Consider the following 17,925-nt stretch of genomic DNA (forward strand, 5'->3'; position numbering starts at 1 on the left):
AAATTTATTTTCTTAATAGTTCCAAGAGCTGTTCTCCATTTCCATTGCTGGCACCCAGTTTCATGTGTTTGAGATATAAGTTGAATTACGAGGTCTCATCAGCTGACATTTACAATCTGTATTCAGCGAGTGGATGTATTAAAATCAGTGGTTATAATTGGAAAGTTCACAATATTGTTGATTTTATTTTTAAGTGCTTAGTGATCTAATCAATTATTTAAATGTTGTTTACTGTCTGTTGTATCCTGTGTGTTTAGCGTGTGCTGTACGAGTGCGAGGAGTACCCCCTGAGGAAGGTGTGGGTGTCCGGCCCCTCACGGGCCGCGGGTCACGGCCGCCTTCCGCCACCAGGGGGCGCCGCGGAGCAGCGCCGGGCGGCCTCTGGGACCCGGCGCCAACCCCCGGCTCCGGCGCGCGGGGAGGGGCGGGGTCCGCTCTCTGATTGGGCAGAGTGGCTGTCACTCTCCCTGTTTCTCCGCCCCTTTGCCGCGTGCCCGCGCGTGACGCCGGGCCGGGGTGGGCGGGGCGGCCCGATGGGGGCGGGGCGGCGGCGACGCGGGGGCCGCCGGGACGGGTCCAAGATGGCGGCGGGGCGGACGGGAGGCAGCCGCGGCCCCGGGCAGCGCCCGCCCCATTCATCGCGGCTGTGACGGGCCCGGGCCCGCGCAGCGCCGGCACTGCGGCGGCAGCGGGGCAGGGGCGGCGGCAGCGGCGGTGAGACAGCGCTCGGGCCCGCTGGGGCGCCCTCGAGAGGGCGGGTCTGAGCGCGGGCCGGTGCCGGCGGCGCGGGCGAAGCGGACATGGCCACCATGGAGAAGCTGACGAAGGCGTTCGAGTCCCTGCGCTCCTTCCAGCAGCAGCAGGGCCCGGCTGCCCTGCCCGAGGAGCCGCTGCAGAGACCGTGAGTGCCCCATGCCCGGGTCTGGGGGGTCCTCGCGCGCGTCCCTCGCCCCGCCCGGGCCCGGGCGGCCGCCCCGCCACCTCCGCTCGGCCCCGGCGCTGCCCCGTCCTGGGCAGGAGGCGGCTCCGCAGACCTGTCCGGGTGCTGCTGCTACTGCCGCCGACTCTGCTGAAGTTTAAGTGCGGAGTAACTTTCAGGGGGAGCACGTTTGAAAATGCAGCGGTGCGGGTGATGAACGGGGGATACAGTGGTGCTGTGTGGGTTTCACAGGCTGGGTCTAGGAAGGAGAACCTTATTTTCGGCTGAAACACTGCTGCAAAAAAAGGCAAAACCCCTTAAGCGTAACTTAAAGCACTCCTTTCAACCTTTTGTTTTCTGGTAACTCTCGAAATCCTCCCTCATAAACCTTGTTTTTCAATGCTTGATTCTTTCTGCGTGAGTGTCTTTTCACTGAGCTCTCTTCAGCTGATTATACAAGTTTCTTGAAATAAGGATTCAAGGCAGACCAAGAGAAATTTCTTCCATTCTGTAGTTCACTTTCATATCTTTAAGAGTGTCAATTGTCACTTGGTTGATTTTCTTCGGTCTTGTCAGAACAGTGCCCTGAAAGTTCATGTTGGAGTTAAAAACAAGCATTAACATTTATGAATTCAAAAGTTGAATGGAGTTAAGTCTGAGCTCTGAAAGGTTTGAAAGGAGTTGCTGTGGATATGTCTGTTTGCGATAAACTTCTTTTAAAGTCTTGTGCTGTGACTTGCTGTGCAGAGACCTGAGAGGGATTAGCTTAAACATTCCTGATACTCTTTTGCTTTCTTAAGCATAAGGGACAAATGCATTGTATCTATGAGATGCTCTGGTGTCCCATCAGGAGGCATTATTGGAGGACAAGGAGCTGTTCAGTACCAAAGTGCTGCCCCTTTCATTTGCGTCGTCTGAAATAGCTTTTATTGAGCAGGTGCAAAGACAGGATAAAGACATGAGTCACACTGTTACTTCTTCTCCAGCTATTGGGGAGATGGGGGAAGCAGAAGGGTTGGGGAGCAGGTAACTCCTAAATTGGTGGTTTCACACGGTGCTGGCAGAGGAAGCGAAGCAGCGGCTCCGGGCTCTGGGCCACCTGCTCCCACAGCACACTCTGGTACAGTTGCCAACTAAATTATCACTGTTGGGACTGTTTCTGTTTGGAGAGTGTTGTCTCAAATAGTCTTAATGCGTCGTCACACTTGGTGCATAATAGGTGAAAAAGCTCATCTTCAAGAGCTGATTGTTTTTAGATAACTTACTGTTGTGCATTTTTTATACTAATACTTTGGGTGACATGAAGGATGGATGACCATCTATTTCTAGTCTTTCCTATATGCAGTTCAAAAAGTCTGTCTAGAAAGTTACTGATGAGACAGGTTGTGGTACTTCAAGAGAAAATCCTGAAAATTCTTTGTGATGCTTGCTGAGGAATATCATGCTTGGTTTGGGTGGTCTAAATTTAGGCATATTCTACTCTGAACATTAAAAAATTAGTGTTGTAGTTGTCCTTGTTGACTTTGCTTTGTGTTTAAAAATAGGCTGTGTTTTCAGGAAGCTGATGGGATTGCATGCCCCCAGGAGCAGTACAAATTTAGTGACAGCTCTGAGCCTCATAAAAGCCAGTGAAAGGCCATTGTAACAGCCTTTGCTGAGGCTTCCCAAACTTGTAGTGAAATGGCAGGTGACATCTTGGATGTAATTCACAACACTGTCTGCATTTATTTTTTCTTGTTTGTAATGGACTGGAAAGGAAAATTGTCTCTGTGTTTATTTTCCTTATGGTTCTTTGTAAATAGCACTTTAATATTTTGTAGTTCTGTCTGGATCCTGTGTCCTACTGAGGGCTGTCTCCTGCTGTGAAATGTTTTAAGATCAGAGAGATGGGGTAGAGAAGAATTTATTGTTTGCACAACATGTATCCATGTTTTTCTTCACTTTGCTATAAGACAATGACTCCAGAACTTTTGATAATATTGATATCCTGTCTTTACTTTTTTATTAAAATATTAATCAAATCCAAGCTTTTACCAAGAAGGTCAGAGCTTTTTCTGTTTTGAGAGATTTTAATCAGCAATAATCATGTGTTATGCTTATATTATGCATTACAGTCAGATGTCAGTGTTTGGTCCCTTCTGTTATCTCTTGTGGGGTTTTTTTTTCCCTTCTACTGAAACTTAACTTGAGCTCTCTGTCATATTGCTTCTATGCACTTCTGCTGAGGCATCTGATTTTCTTCCTTATCCATTTTTATCTTTTTCAGACTCTTCGATTTTGTTTTAAATTGGGTGTTGTGTTTTGTATTACAAAGCTCCCACTAACTTAGAATTTTATTAGTATGATGTAAAAATTCAGAGTTTACTCACTGAAACTAAAAAGCAGACAGGTCATCACACATCCTATATTTTACATTTTATTAATTTTTACTTCTTATCAGCTGAGAGAATGACTTATTAGTGTTTCTTCTGGAGAGGTATTTAGCTTTTATTTGGTTAATCCAAAAGTAGATTCCTCACCTTTTCTCTTGTCAACTTGTTCTAATAGACAATTATTGTAATTTTTTTAATTTTTTTTTTTAAAACACTTGATTCTAACCATTACTGATACAGCAAAAGGTGCTGCAAAAGCCCAAGTGCTCTCCAACAATATGCTTTTTTCTGTACTCACCAGTTTTTCTGCTTTTTTTATTTTTACCTGGAGCTGTGGTCACAGATTGGCTTGATTAGTGCTGTATGGATGCCTATCGTGAATTTTTGCTTCGTTGAAGACCATGTGAACAGTGTGGATAATACATATTACCCTGCCTGACAGTGGTGGTTCCTAGATGGTGTTTTTGGAATTAGCATTTCTAAAGTGTCTAGTAGACCAGTTCTAGTTAACTTGACTACCCATCATTGCCTGTGTTAATACACATTGTTTCAATTGTCTCCCATATTTGAACTTAGTTTGTTTCTTCACCCCCTCATACTTCTGTTTGTTATTAATAGAGTAGCTTTTAGTTTCCTGTTATTTTTTTTTAAGATTAATGTCAAGCCGTTTGGTTTGGCCCTTTTTCTTATTGCTAGTTCAGCTTTAGAACTTCTCTACTGGTAACATACCCTTAATTTCAAGGTCTAATAAAAATTGGCATTGTTGAGCTGCATCTCTTTGTAGTCAGCTCATCAGGACTCAGAGGGGAAAATTATCCAGGCTTGATGGTTTTCTTACGTTGTTCATTAATCTTCCTGGCTAGAGATGGTGTGTAGAAGTAGGCAGGAGATTAAACTCCTCTGCATGTGAGATGAAGCTTTCCTGTAGATAACTGCTACTTCCAGTATCTCCTGCCTTCTGTTATTCATTAGATTTGATTCATCAAATGTGTGATGCTGTTGCTGCCCCCCGGGTATGCTCATCAGCAGTTTGCCTCCAGACTTCATGATACTTCTGAATAGAGCTTTATTTTTGTTTTTTAGATAAAAAAAATCATATGTTCTCTCTAGATCCTGTTCTGTTACCCTTCTCCCTCTGTAGGCACAGAAAATGTGTGCATGCACGTGATATACATTGTGGCTTTCCTTCCACTTTTCATTTCCTTAAATAATTTCTTTAGAATTTAAATTTTCTCTAGCCAGGCCTTTTTTAATTTTTAAGTTAGTTGTTTCAGCAAAATTTTCAGTGGTAGATTAAATGTTAGTTGAGCTCTCTGTTTACAGGTATCTGCCCGAGAGATTGATCCCTATTAGTCTGAGCAGTATTGAACAGCAGAGCCTGTCTTGCTCAGGGCTATATTATGTGTAGATAATAAAGAACTTTATTCTGAAAGCAGTCTCATTCAGCAGTATCTTTAATGTGTTTTGTATCTGGAATACTGAGCTTATGTGCAAGTTCAGATGTGCCTGTTCTATTTTTGGGTTGAATGTGTGCTGAAAATGGTGCTCATAAGAGACGTGGGCAATGCTGGGCAAAATTATCCTGAAAGGTGAAATGATTTATTTTCCGAGGTGGCTGTTCACATCAGTGGTGCTGACGTTGTGAAATCAGATGGGCATCTTGGGGAGTATTTGATGTGTTGTTACAGATGATCTGAAATGCTGCTGAAGACTCTGGTGCTTTTTCAAGAGGGAGAGAAAGACATTGTGTATCTTGGTCAAATTCAGGTTGTCTGCTCATGTTCTGCCAGTGGCTTAAGAGCACAAGCCCAAGAAGGGATCCTCTTTGAGGAATGCTGTAGCTTGCCTAAATAAAGTGCTGCCAAACCATAATGGAAAAATGGCCTTGTTCAGAGCTATTCCTTAAACTTCTAAAAACGGAAGGTATTTCTGGGATGAGATGAGATGAGAAGATCTTTGTGGGAAAAACTGAAATCTTGGGAATAACGTAACACTTTTCAACCCCCCACTTCCAGCCTGATGGAAGAAAAAGGACAGAGATACTGGCAAAGAATGACTTTTTCCAAAACCGTACTATTATTTGAGCTAAAGCTCTTAAATATTACAGTGTAATTCTTAAAAAAAAAATAAATTGTCAAACACTGTATTTTGAGTTATCTTAATTTACTGTGCTCATTGGCTACTTGCTATTGGTCCTTAATGTTGTGGTAATGATATTAATGCAACTTAAGGCTGTTCACATGTTTTTCCAGCTTCTAGTTCAGAGACACTGTTTTGCTGTTTGATGAGTTTTGCTATTTTTTGCTAAGACTGAAAATTATATACTAAAAATACAGGTGATCAGTTTTCACTTGAAAAGCAAAAAGGAAGATTCTCTGTGAATGTAAGTGAAGGAGCTGGTAACTCCTTATTGTGAAACAGACTGAGGAAAAGTACCTTTGGGTGTGTGGTTTTGCTCTAGTGTTGCTACTGCTTAATTATTTAAAAGTAACATCTGCTTTCCTAGAAGTGATTCTGTGTCAGTAAAGTTAGGAGTAGGAGATACTGCACGCTGAAAAAAAATTTCACAGTCATGGTTGAGAGCCTGTCTCGCTCTCTGTTCTCAGTTCCTTTGTTGGGGGTGGAGCAGGGAAGAGCTGCTATTTCAAGAGCTTATGTCATGCTGAAGTGAATGTTAAACAGATTTTGTGAAGTAGAAGCTTTTCATATTGTGCTCTGCATTATTTGTGGATGCACATCCTTTGATTTTGTGAATTTTATTCTCTTTCTTGTACACTCTGGGCTATACCAAGTGTTACTGTAGAGACATTATTCTCGATGGGCAGAGACTGTACCTTGAGCTTTGCTATTTTTGTAATTACCATTTGGAGGAATGTAGTCTATGATTGGATTGCTTTGTCATCTTTTGCAGTTCAGATACAATATGGTCCATTTAATAGAACTCAAGTTCAAGACCTTGGCAGACAAAAAAGTCTAAGATGATATTATGTATGAGGAAGGTCTTTTTAAAAATGGTATTTTTTGTTCTCATGGCTTCTTTTCCCCAACGTTTTTCATTCTATCAGTTTCTTTTATTTTCACTTTGTTCTAGGTCTGCTCCACTTTTTCTTTCCTTTCCATTTACTCTTCTTCATTTTTCTTTCCCGAATGTTTTCTCAGTGAAAATTATAGAATTAATATGATATTCCCTGTTAAATGGTTTATTGTCTTTCTAAGCTTGTGTCCTTCCCTTTGCTTGTGTCCTACCTGCTCTCAGCAGCAGTTGGCATATNGAGGTCCTGGGGTTACAGGTGGTTGGTATATAGCTGTTTGTCTAATGACCAGAAAGTGCATCTTTTTCGTGTATAATCATTAGATGCTGCTCCAGCAAGAGTGTTTCAATGGTCACTTTTGAACTCTTGTTTCAGACTCATTGTCATTATTTTCTTCCTTTAGAAAGAAAGAACTTTCAGCTACCAAGAAAGATCGAGTGAACCATTGTCTAACAATATGTGAAAACATCGTTGCTCAGTCTTTGAGGTAAGACAATGTCTTTAATTTATTGCATTAGGATGAATAGCAACTTTGTAGTGTTACCTATTTGGAGGATTCCTGATAATTGCTGGTTTTAAGTGCTGAACTTCTGTTTAAAATTGAAATGGCATGGTTTTGTGCTTTTAACCATCCCAAGAAGTTGAAGAAGTACTTTTGTTTTAACTGTTGGTAGAGTAGGCATTATCCTTCTACTGCAGACAGAGAAACTTAGGCACAGAGGTCAAATACTTGGCCAGGTTATGTAGGAAAGAGCAGGGAAATGATCTCCCAGCTCCTAATGAAGTGTTTTAATACACTGTATGTCTTCTCCTCCTGTGTAAGTGTGTATAATATATGTGTAGCTGGATTATAAAACTCCTTCAAAAACAGCAGTAGTGTTTCCTTTTCAGAGTGCACATTGTAATTTTCTAATGTTTGTTTATTTAGAAATTCTCCAGAATTTCAGAAGCTGCTGGGCATTGCTATGGAACTCTTTCTCCTGTGCAGTGAGGATGCAGAATCTGACGTCCGGATGGTTGCTGATGAATGCCTTAATAAAGTTATTAAAGTAAGAACCACATTTTGCCTTTTCTTGGAGCAGTGTCCTGTATGAGTTCACACTAATGTTCTTGCAGTTGCTTTTCTTATTTCAATAATACCTCATAATGTAAGAGGCTAAGTAAGCTTCTTTACTAAGTTCTGTACGTGCTCTTAGGAGAGCTTCTAATGCCCAGATCAACATATTTAACTTGTCTTCTGTCATTGATTGTTCCAATCTAGTCTTTTGTAGAGTTGTTCATTAACTTTGTTCTCTTCAAGTTAACCAAAACAAGAATGTTGGCTTTTCTAAAATCATCTTGTGTGGGAGAAATACTCTGTTATTGCTCTGTAAACATAAAGATACTTAGCATGAGGAAAGGTAAAAATATTATTTAAAAGCTGCTTGAAAGCTGTAGTGCCTTTTCATTCTGGGCTAGTAGTATGCCCCAATTCAGGTAGTGTGATTTGCTGAGACAAATAAATATGGTGTTCTGGAGATTGTTTATTCCCCTACTGTGATCCAGAGTGAAGGGCTTGTTGGAGAACAGCAGATGGGCATTCATAGGAGGTCAGGCAAGGTCTAAATCGTGATTCAGAATATCTTAAAATGAACCTTTTGAGTAAATCTTTGGAGCTGCTGCTTTCAGGACAGGTTTGCCTTCACTTGCCCTTTTTTACTCCCTGGAAATAATTGAACTTCAAGTCAACCTTAGGTACCTGCATAATTAACTTAGTTGATGCAAGTGCTTTAGAAATACGCAAATAATCATTTTCTTTAGCGTGAAGGGGTGCACAGAAGCAAGCAAACTAAGCATCCTTATTTCTTTACGGATTTCCTCAGTTGAGTTCTGTTTATTTGATATCTGAAGGAATTAAGTTTTGGGGATTGAACTTGTGGCTGAAAGTTGTGTGAAGAAAGCTTACTCATTATGTAGTGTATTCCATAATGATAGGGAATGAGGAAGTGCAGGGGCCTTCCTTTTTTGTTTTGCCCTGTGACACTTTGCTCTTTTCACTTTGATTTAAATATTTTTCCATTTGTGGGAGAGCATTCTGTAAAATGCATACACTATTATTTAACTTAATTTGCTTTCAAAGATGCTCTGAAACTGCAAACATGCAAACTTACTTCCTACTTTCTGTGAAACTCTTACATATGCTTGATATAAAACTTACCTCATAAATTCCCTAATCTATTTAATATTGTTGCTTTCTGGCATGGTTGAAGGTAACTTGAAAAATGTTATTTTTTTTTTCCAAATGCTTGTATGGTAGTTGGTTTTGTTTTTAAAGATTAAAGCAATTTTAAATGACAGAGTCTTCTATCAGTCCTTAGACTTGCCAGTTGGTCACAACTCTGAAATGGTAACAGTGTGATATTCCAACCACATGGATGTATCAGACTGTTATGGAAGCTGGTTGTACCTTGTATCCTGTTTCTATGTTTCATGCTGTGTGTGAGCAACTTAGTCTTTAGGCAGACACTCTTGCGTATAAATACAGAGACAAAAAGATGTGCAGTTTTATTTTTGGTTGTGCAAGTTGCAGTGATGCTTGTGATGAGTGGAACAGAGGTGTTGGACCCCTGAGCTTGCATTTTAGACCAAGTTCAGCTTTCTTTAGTACCTCAGGCGTTTTTAGAGACTAATTCTTTTGCTAGGTAGATGTTTTGTATTTTCTCTCTTGAAATTGGAGAATATAGATGTAAGCATTACTTGTGTAACTGTGTGTCTGGAGTTTATGCTCGTTAGTCTAACTGAAAAACTAACACTTCTGTGTTAGACAAGGCTGACCACGTAACTTTAGACAAGGACTCTGTAGGTCATCTTTAAGTATCACTGCACTTATCTGTCAGAACCTCAAAGACAACATACATGGCTCAAAATTTAAACAACCTTGGTGATACCTTGGTGATACCTTTAAAAGAAAAAATACCAAGTTGTGAGTTTACCAGTTTTCTGTGGGTAAGGTCAAGCTGTCTTGTTTCTGAAGCTGATGCACAGTGTTGTAGTATTCTCTGTGCTAATGATACTGGTGGGACTCTTCACACAGATTGGAGTACAGTTGGTCTCAGTAATTGGGTTTTATTATTGTAGTTATTTAGAGTGACTGTGCTTACAATTTTTTCTGATGACATTTTAAATTCTAGCCTGCTAAAATTATAGTTTTACACCAGCAACAAGAGTTGCTCTAGTTGGGTGTGTTGTAAGGACAACTTAGCCTTGAATCCAAATAGTAATTGGTGCCCTCTTATGTTGCTTGATATCCTTATATACAGGGACAATGAACATCTCATAAAAAACTAAATTTTATCAAGTAAGTCCTACCTGCTGTCATTTAGGCACCTCCAGTCTACAGTGGGGTGCTTATGTTAATGTAAAGATACAACCCAGGTAGGATTTTTCTGGGCCAGTTATACAATTGACTGGTATAATTGGCGTGAATGGAGTTTTGGGGCATACAGTTTTAGGCTGGGGGAAGTTGTGGTCTGGAGGAGCCACAGGCACTTCACTAACCCTGCTTAAGCAATTGTGGCCTGCAGCTCAGTGTGTATCATAAGATTTTGTAGTCACCCTGAGTAATGCCATGAAGATGAGAGTTTAATGATTGGTGGCCAGAAAGGCAGTTAGAAAATTAGAAATTAATAAATTATTGAGTGGGGAATAAAGAATTAAATATTAAACGTTAAGGCAGTGTATGAACCCATGATGCAGTCACTTTCACATTGCATGGAGCTCTCGTCTCCTCTCAGGAAGGGGTGGTGGAAATGTTCAGAAATAGTAGTACACACTGGAGAGAAAACTGGAAGGGAAAGGGTAACCAAATGTATACAGATTATTCTGCATGAAGAGATTATATATAGCAGAACTGTTTTTGTATTTTCTGTGTTCTCTGATACTTCAAAGAAAGAGAACGGCAGAGTTGAGGTGAACAGAAAATTACTACTTCTCAGTGCTTACTTTCATTTCACAAACGTGGGTTCTTAGCCAGAGTGCAGGTTCAAACTACAAGGTGTACTCTGTCCCTGTGTGCTTGATCAGATCTTGGGAAGTGACGCTTGTGGTGTCCAGAACACCTTGTGGTACTAAGTGGATGCAAAAAATAGGCTGATTGGTGAAAGAGGGGATTTTCAAGGGCTGTTAAAGGTAATGGTACAAATACAGCTTTGGTTTGAGAAATAGTAGTAGGCTGCTTGGCAGTGTGGGTGTATAGCAGGGGATGCCTCTTGCTGCTTGGTGAATACTATTCTTGTGTTTTAATGTTCTATTCCTGAGTATCTGTTCCTGGCAATTGCTGGAAAGCACGATGGGTTGGCTCTGCTTGGAGTCTGATCCCATATGGCCTTTTGTAGGTAGAGTGGATAAAGCAGTCAATATTAGCTACAAATAGTTTGTGGAGTTTGTCTGCATTTGCATGAAGGATAAAGGTGTCCCTCCTCAGTGTTTATCGCTTTCCTGGTTATACATCAAATATAGGGTTATACATCAAATATAGGGACCATACATCAAACACAGAGACAGTTCTGCGCCTTTTTTGAAGCTGTTCTATTGCAAGTGTAATGTCGTTCCTGTAAACTGCCTCCCCTCTGATACAGTGTGTTCTCAATGCATTTTGTTGCAGGCTTTGATGGATTCCAATCTTCCCAGGTTACAGTTAGAACTATATAAAGAAATTAAAAAGGTGAGTTTCTTTCATGTCCTTCTGAAATACGGTATTCATTACCTGTTTTGGTATATTGGAATGTAGCATTAATGTAAATGAATGGTTTGCCTTTTAAGATCAAGGTCAAAGCTTCATTTTGGAAGGATTTGTGACTGTGCAATGTATTTTTCTACTGAATTCTTCACTGTTGGCCCCGTTTTTTAGATTTAACCACTCCTGAAAGCTTATCTGGCAGAAAATGTGTGAGCATTTGGTGCGAACAGCAGTCTGAGTTAACCTTAGTGGCTCCCAACCCAAAGGAATAAGGCATGTTCGTGATGTTTGCTCCACTAACTGAGCTGGAAAGAACAACTTGAAGCAAAAGGGTGGAGAAAAGTAGATGGAGTACAGTGACATTCTTAATTGACACAACCTCTTGGAGGAATCATTTGATCAAGACTTGAAGACCTGCTACAGCTACTTTATGAATATGTGATGTGTACTTACAGCTTCTTACAGAGGCGTAGAAAAAATACTGAAGCATCTCTCTTGGCACCAAAAGTCACAATTTAATTATGGTCACAGGAAGAAATTCAGTAATAGCCTTTTTGAAGTTTGTGACTGCAAAAGAGAAATGCTGCATTCAGGACAATATTACTGAAATCATCTCTCTTGCAACTATAAACATAGAATCAGGCTTGTATAAAGAGAAAATATGGGTGTTATTTGTCACACACTAATAATATTGCTTTTTGTTATTTTTGGAGAGGAATGCTAGAACTCTAGAAAATAAGTCACAGAAGCAATGTGCATAGCTTTCCTCCAGCAGATTTGGACTACTTGTAGGCCCTGTAGGAATATCTTACTGTATTGTTGTGCCTTAATGTCATGCAATATTTTTGAGGGTATGGAAATGGACATATACCTAATTAACAGAAAACAACCAACATATAAATTGCTCTGAAATTTTAGCACATTGTGACCAGCTGCAGGAGGAAATATTTTGTTGTTCAGGTGGCATGTGTTTCTTGAAAGGTGCTCTCAGATTCATGACAGAGGTGTGAGAGAGGTAACAGGAGCACCCACCAGACTAAAGTTTTTTTGTGCATCAGTTGGATCACTTCAGGAGCCATGCCAGAATCTGTTGTTTGGTTGTGAACCTGAAAAATGTGCATTTTGTAATTCAGATGCAAGTATTTTTTTCTCGTCATGCTAAAAAGACTGCAAGCCTTTGATACATGAGTGAAAGAAAGAAAGAAAGAAATGACAGTTTTTAAACATCTCAGCTCTGTCTTCAGAGGGACTTGATTTGAGAAGCACTTTGATTGGGTTTCAACTGCATTAGATAGGCACTTTCTCCTAGACTTCCATAGTTTTCTTTATTTCCAGCAGTGCTAAGGAGCTGTACTATATCCTTAGACACTAATGTAAGGGCATTCTGGTTCAAGTCAGGTGCACAACTGAAGGTGTCAATACAGGCAAATCATCATCATCATCATCATCATCATCATCATCATCATCATCATCATCATCATGATGGCTGGGCTTCGCGAACGAAGATTTGGGAAGGACTCTACCCATGTTTGTTGCAAACACATTGACAGGCAAATAGATACTAAACTTAAGCAGTCAAGCCATTGTGAAGTGATACAGATCAGTATGTTGATTTATTTCCTTTGGTGTGCTCAGAAGCTGAATGTTATTTATTTGCATATCTTCACTGCTGTCAATTTTCTGCTGCATTTATATCTCTACAAGTGTTCCAGTGATTTTTAGACTCTCATATCATCAGTGTTTCTTTGTTGATTGATGCCTTTCTCTGTGGTATTTTAAGAAGATTTCAGCAGAGTAGAGATCTCAGACATTTCCTTCTCTTTCATGGTGTTGCTTATTATTCATTTTTGGGTCACTCAGAAAATTCCTATTACCAGCTAGAAAAAAATGAAGGTAGTCATGGAGCTGACTTCTTTTTGGCTAAGGGAAATTTATGGCTTCCAGACACCTTACATTTTTATCTGTTTAAGTAAAATATATTCTCTAGTATACATACTGTATATTGTATATTATAGGCAGATTTTTTTAGGAAATGGTTTTGCTTGATAAAATGTAACAATTACATGCTCTGTCTAGAATGGTGCTTCCAGAAGTCTGCGTGCTGCACTCTGGAGATTTGCTGAGCTTGCCCATCTAGTTCGGCCTCAAAAGTGCAGGTAATGCATCCCTAGTAATGAACTTCCCAAAGAACTTTTAAAGAAATACAGATATTAACAAAACGTTACTATTCTGAAGTTTTAAATGTAAATTAAGAGGTTGGAGGAATTCCTACCACCTTATTCTCTCTGGAGTAGCTTTATTTGGTTAGCTTTTAATGGAGTTTTAGTTCTGTGCTATACATGAATGTGGGGAAGAGGGGGAAAAACTTATGAAGACAATGCCTTGTGGTTTTTAAGTTGTATTCTTGTATTTAGAAGACTTATTTTCCTTTTTTCCTACATTCTATATAGCTAACAGGTATATTTTTGTATGATTTAATAATACCACAGAATTTGAGTATGAATTCAAAATAGTTAGATGGGTTCCATTGTTCTGATCTCAGATTAGTTTTTCTCCTTTGCTGTTCTTAGGCCATACCTAGTGAACCTTTTGCCCTGTCTGACACGGATAAGTAAGAGACCCGAAGAATCGGTCCAGGAGACTCTGGCTGCGGCAATACCAAAAATCATGGCAGCATTCGGCAATTTTGCAAATGACAATGAGATTAAGGTACTTTTCTTTACCCTGTTAGTGCTTCCTGTTATATCCCAAAGCATAGTCAGCTGTCAGCATTATCAGACAGATGTTACAGCAAGCGATGTTCCAGCTGCCTGTCTGAATTAAGGCAGAAGTTGCCCTTGGTTGTTGTGCATGAAGTAATGCTTATAAAAAATGAAAAATACTTTTGTGGACTTCTTAATTCACTTCTGTCTTCTTTTTTTTCTTCATAAAAAGTTAAGTAAGGTATCTTTGTTTTTAGGTTTTATTGAAGGCTTTCATAGCTAATCTTAAATCCAGTTCCCCTACTATCCGTCGAACGGCAGCAGGATCAGCAGTGAGCATCTGTCAGCATTCACGGAGAACACAGTATTTTTATGCCTGGTTATTGAATGTACTTTTAGGTAAGATTCGGGGGGGGAAATTAATTTGTTTTGTGTGTAAGTAACGTGGCATCTTTTTCCATGTAAGACACTTTCCATATGTGGAAGGTTTTCCGTTAAAGCAAGGATACTTAGACTACCAGTGGCACTGCTAATGCTTTCTCTATTTTCTGTTAAGTTAGATGAAGATATTTCTAAAGCTGCTTGTATCTCTCTGTCTGTTGCAATGCTAATCAGTAACGTTGAAAAGAAGAAACTAAAGTTCAGGAAGCAAACAGCTTGTTGGAAAATGAGGAGTGCTTGGGATTCTGGGAGAACTTGCTCAGGGTCAGGAATCTGAAGACTTGCATGGTTTATCACCTTGGTTGTTAGTTATGAGTTCAGCAGGTCTGAGGTGAAGGATATGACTGCTGTGTTCTGGACCATGAACACATACCCTGTAACCTTTTTTAGAAATACCACCATGTAGATTCTGGTCTGACTTAGACGAGAAATGGAATTTTTTTTTTCTATTTAAAAGCACACAACTTTCCATCAGATATTGCTTCCATATTTCTTCAGCTGGGAAATTTGCATGGTCTTTGAGTTGCTTTGCAACTCATGTTGAGAAGCTTCTCTGGATTTCAGAAGAAACATGCCTCAGTTTTTTTACTGAGAAAGGGTTCTTTAGTATGTAGACTATATTGCAAAAGGAGAGGTAAGGATGACCAACAGATACAAAAGGCACTATTGTGTCAGCCTTGCTGCTTTCAAAAACATGAGAAAAATTCAAATGCCACATTGTGACTTTCCTCCCTTTAAGGTGATGTGTGATAATGTCCTGGCAGTGGTACAGAATTCAGACAGAAGAACTGATAGGAACAACGTGAATTGATTCTGATTTTTTTTCCCCCTCCCTGTTTTGTTTTCTTACATAACTTATATTTGTTCTTAATATGTTTTGGAGTTGGCTGTGATTAGGAGGTAGATATATGGAACAAGCTTCTCAATACTTGATGGAAGGGGCAAAGTGTAAATGTCTCTCATTAGGATGGTAGTGCATGTGTGTGACGGAATTATGTTTGGCCATAAACTGCCAAGTGAATACAGGAGCAGGTGAGAGGAGGAAGAGAGTTTGAATCACTTGGTGAAAGCCTCAGGTATAAAAAACCAGAAAATTTGTTGTGTTTTTATGGAGTAAAAAGAGGTAGGGAACAGAGAAGGTGATACGAGATCCTCTGATCATTCTTCCATGTTGCTTTAACTAATTGTCAGGAATATTAATGATGTATTTTCAAATGTTTCTGTGTTTAGAAAGCATTCTTAATTTGCTGCTAGGTTGTTTTGAGTTTTTTATTTAAAGAAACCATTATATGGACTGCATGAGATAACATTTGTGTCGAAACTAAACACTGTCAGTAAGTGATTGTCTGCTTCATTTCTATCCTCAGGCTTGTTGGTTCCTGTAGAAGAAGATCGTCCTACTCTTTTAATTCTGGGGGTTTTACTTACACTGAGGTATCTCATACCTTTATTGCAACAACAAGTAAAAGATACCAGCTTGAAAGGCAGTTTTGGCGTAACAAGGAAAGAAACAGAGATTTCACCTTCACCAGAACAACTTATACAGGTAAAATATGAATAATAACCCTTATCTGAAGAGTACTAATTGGAAGGAAAATAAATGAATCTTGATCCAGCATTAGTTTGATATTGAACATTCTAAATGCTTTTCTCAAATTCCTGTTCATCTTGGTAAATGATAGTTGATCCAGTGACTGGAGTTATTGATAAGTAATGACGAGAAATCCCAGAAAAATGAATCAGCAGTACTTGTTAGCTGCTCCCAAAGGAGCTAGGAGGTTATTGTGGTGCTCTTTGATGCGATTCTTCCTTCTGTAACAGTAAAAAGAAACAATGGACTTCTACCAAAAAGCCAGTTAAATGGCTACAATTGATTGACATTCTCTCCTTGGAAGAGTATGGTGAAGATCAGATATAGCAAACATCAGTTATTTTTAATGCAGCACTGAAATGTAATGTTGTAGCTGACAAGACATGTAGTGTGCAGTGTCTTCATAATTTACTCCAGTACTTTGTTGCGTTTTAGGTTTATGAGTTGACTCTGCATTACACCCAACATCAGGACCATAATGTTGTGACTGGAGCTTTAGAATTACTACAGCAGCTCTTTAGAACTCCCCCACCTGAACTCCTCCATGCTCTGACCACCTCAGGGGGCATTGCTCAGGTCAGTGTATCCAAAGATGAGCCTGCCAGCAGGAGCCGCAGTGGGAGCATAGTGGAACTTATAGGTAAGCTATATTTTTGGTAATTTGAGTAAAAGGAGATGAACGTGCGTCATCAACTCTAGTTCTCAGTGTTAGCCAAAAGCATGAAGGATAAAATAAAATGTATGAAGTTATGCATGGCTTTCTTTTTTCCTGAGGTACAGTAAGTATTTTTTCCCTCCTTCCTTAAACTGAGTTCATTGAGTAATGACAAACTTCAGAGGTTTCTTTAATTTGTGTTGATTTTTTTTTTGTTACACAAAACAAGTTAAATATGGTGACAGATTTTTTTTCATCCAAAAATTAGTGTTGTTCTTACCAATCATCTGACAACTGCAATTCATTGAAGCTGACCTAATCAGAATTTATATTAACTGAGAGCTCCTTGTCGAATACCAAAACCAGCATGAAATGAAAGCATAACTTAAGTTTATTAATAACTATTAAAATCAGCTATCAGCTTTCTTGTCTGTGAAGTGCATGTTCTTAAAATTCTCTTAGCTGCTACTTACTTGTTTCAAAAGAATCAGTCTCTGACTGGATTTCTGTAGGGACTTCTGTATTGAACTAACAGATCATTCAACACTGCTGCTACTGAAAGGTAAATTATTAGCTGGAAGCAATCATAGCAGGGAAATTTAGAACATGTTTTTAAAAGCAAACTTTGCTCAAGTGGCATAGAAAATTCAAAGTAATTTGATGGCAAATGGTCAAAAAACCTTGGACTTCAAAAGCAAAGAAATTGCCATTTCTTCCTGGCTTTGGGTTTTGGTTTTTGTTTGGTTTTTTTTTTCCTTCCCATTTGTGGCTATTAGAATTCCTTCATGATTTCAGTAGCTCTGTCTTTGCCCTGATGTGTTACTTTCTGTGATTTGCAGCTGGAGGGGGGTCTTCATGCAGCCCTGTTCTTGCAAGAAAGCATAAAGGTGATTATTTTCAAAAACAAATCTTTAATTGCATTCCTTCCTGATTTTTTGAGGGTTGTTTTTTTTTTTCTTCCCCCTCCTCACTTCATTGTCTTGCTGAACTTGGGTCTTCATTCACAACTGCCTTTGTTATCAGCTGAGCTTAATCACTGTAAATATGAAAAGAATACTGATGCAATTTCTGATATTGCAATCAAGATATTCTAAAATTATTTAAAGCAGTATAATTTTATTTTTGCTGTAGTTCACCATCAAAGTTATGGTGATGATTATTGGTGTAGTTTTCACTTCTAAAGAGCACATGGAAAAAATAAACTCTCTGAACAGGGCATGCTTCTTTTTGATGGTAATATTTAATCTTTAATGTAACTCACAAAATACTTAACCTTCCTGGTTTTGTTAGGCTTGCTTTCTTTTTTCCTCTGTAATTCACTAATGCATGTGTATGTTTGCATGCTTTTTAATTTCTTGTTCTTGATGATTAATTCTATACATCTTTTGTCTTGCTGTGTATATTTTATTTTTTTTCTTCAATAGGTAATTCATTTAGCAGAATTTTAAAGAATACAATTTGCTCTGAAGTATTCTTTTCCCAGTTTGTGCATGACA

The 17,925-nt window shown here is 39.3% G+C and overlaps 1 protein-coding gene across 4 annotated transcripts in view; it reads left to right on the plus strand.

The window, feature by feature from the left end:
• Nucleotides 1-749: 749 nt before the first annotated feature.
• The window catches only part of HTT (huntingtin), an 80,341-nt gene continuing 63,165 nt past the window's right edge, over nucleotides 750-17,925 (plus strand). For 2 of the 4 annotated variants that reach the window (XM_017820721.1, XM_017820722.1), the window contains exons 1-10: nucleotides 750-901; nucleotides 6,727-6,810; nucleotides 7,252-7,372; nucleotides 10,966-11,025; nucleotides 13,117-13,196; nucleotides 13,611-13,749; nucleotides 14,000-14,141; nucleotides 15,551-15,729; nucleotides 16,210-16,414; nucleotides 17,269-17,316. In XM_017820721.1, coding sequence (XP_017676210.1) covers nucleotides 801-901; nucleotides 6,727-6,810; nucleotides 7,252-7,372; nucleotides 10,966-11,025; nucleotides 13,117-13,196; nucleotides 13,611-13,749; nucleotides 14,000-14,141; nucleotides 15,551-15,729; nucleotides 16,210-16,414; nucleotides 17,269-17,316 — 1,159 coding nt within the window. In that variant the 5' untranslated portion in view covers nucleotides 750-800. The remainder of the gene's footprint in view (nucleotides 902-6,726; nucleotides 6,811-7,251; nucleotides 7,373-10,965; nucleotides 11,026-13,116; nucleotides 13,197-13,610; nucleotides 13,750-13,999; nucleotides 14,142-15,550; nucleotides 15,730-16,209; nucleotides 16,415-17,268; nucleotides 17,317-17,925) is intronic. The other 2 variants (XM_017820724.1, XM_017820725.1) reach the window with 1 other exon arrangement.

The sequence above is a fragment of the Lepidothrix coronata genome, unplaced genomic scaffold, assembly GCF_001604755.1.
Source record: "Lepidothrix coronata isolate B3197 unplaced genomic scaffold, Lepidothrix_coronata-1.0 Scaffold85, whole genome shotgun sequence".
In the NCBI taxonomy this organism is placed as follows: Eukaryota; Metazoa; Chordata; class Aves; order Passeriformes; family Pipridae; genus Lepidothrix; species Lepidothrix coronata.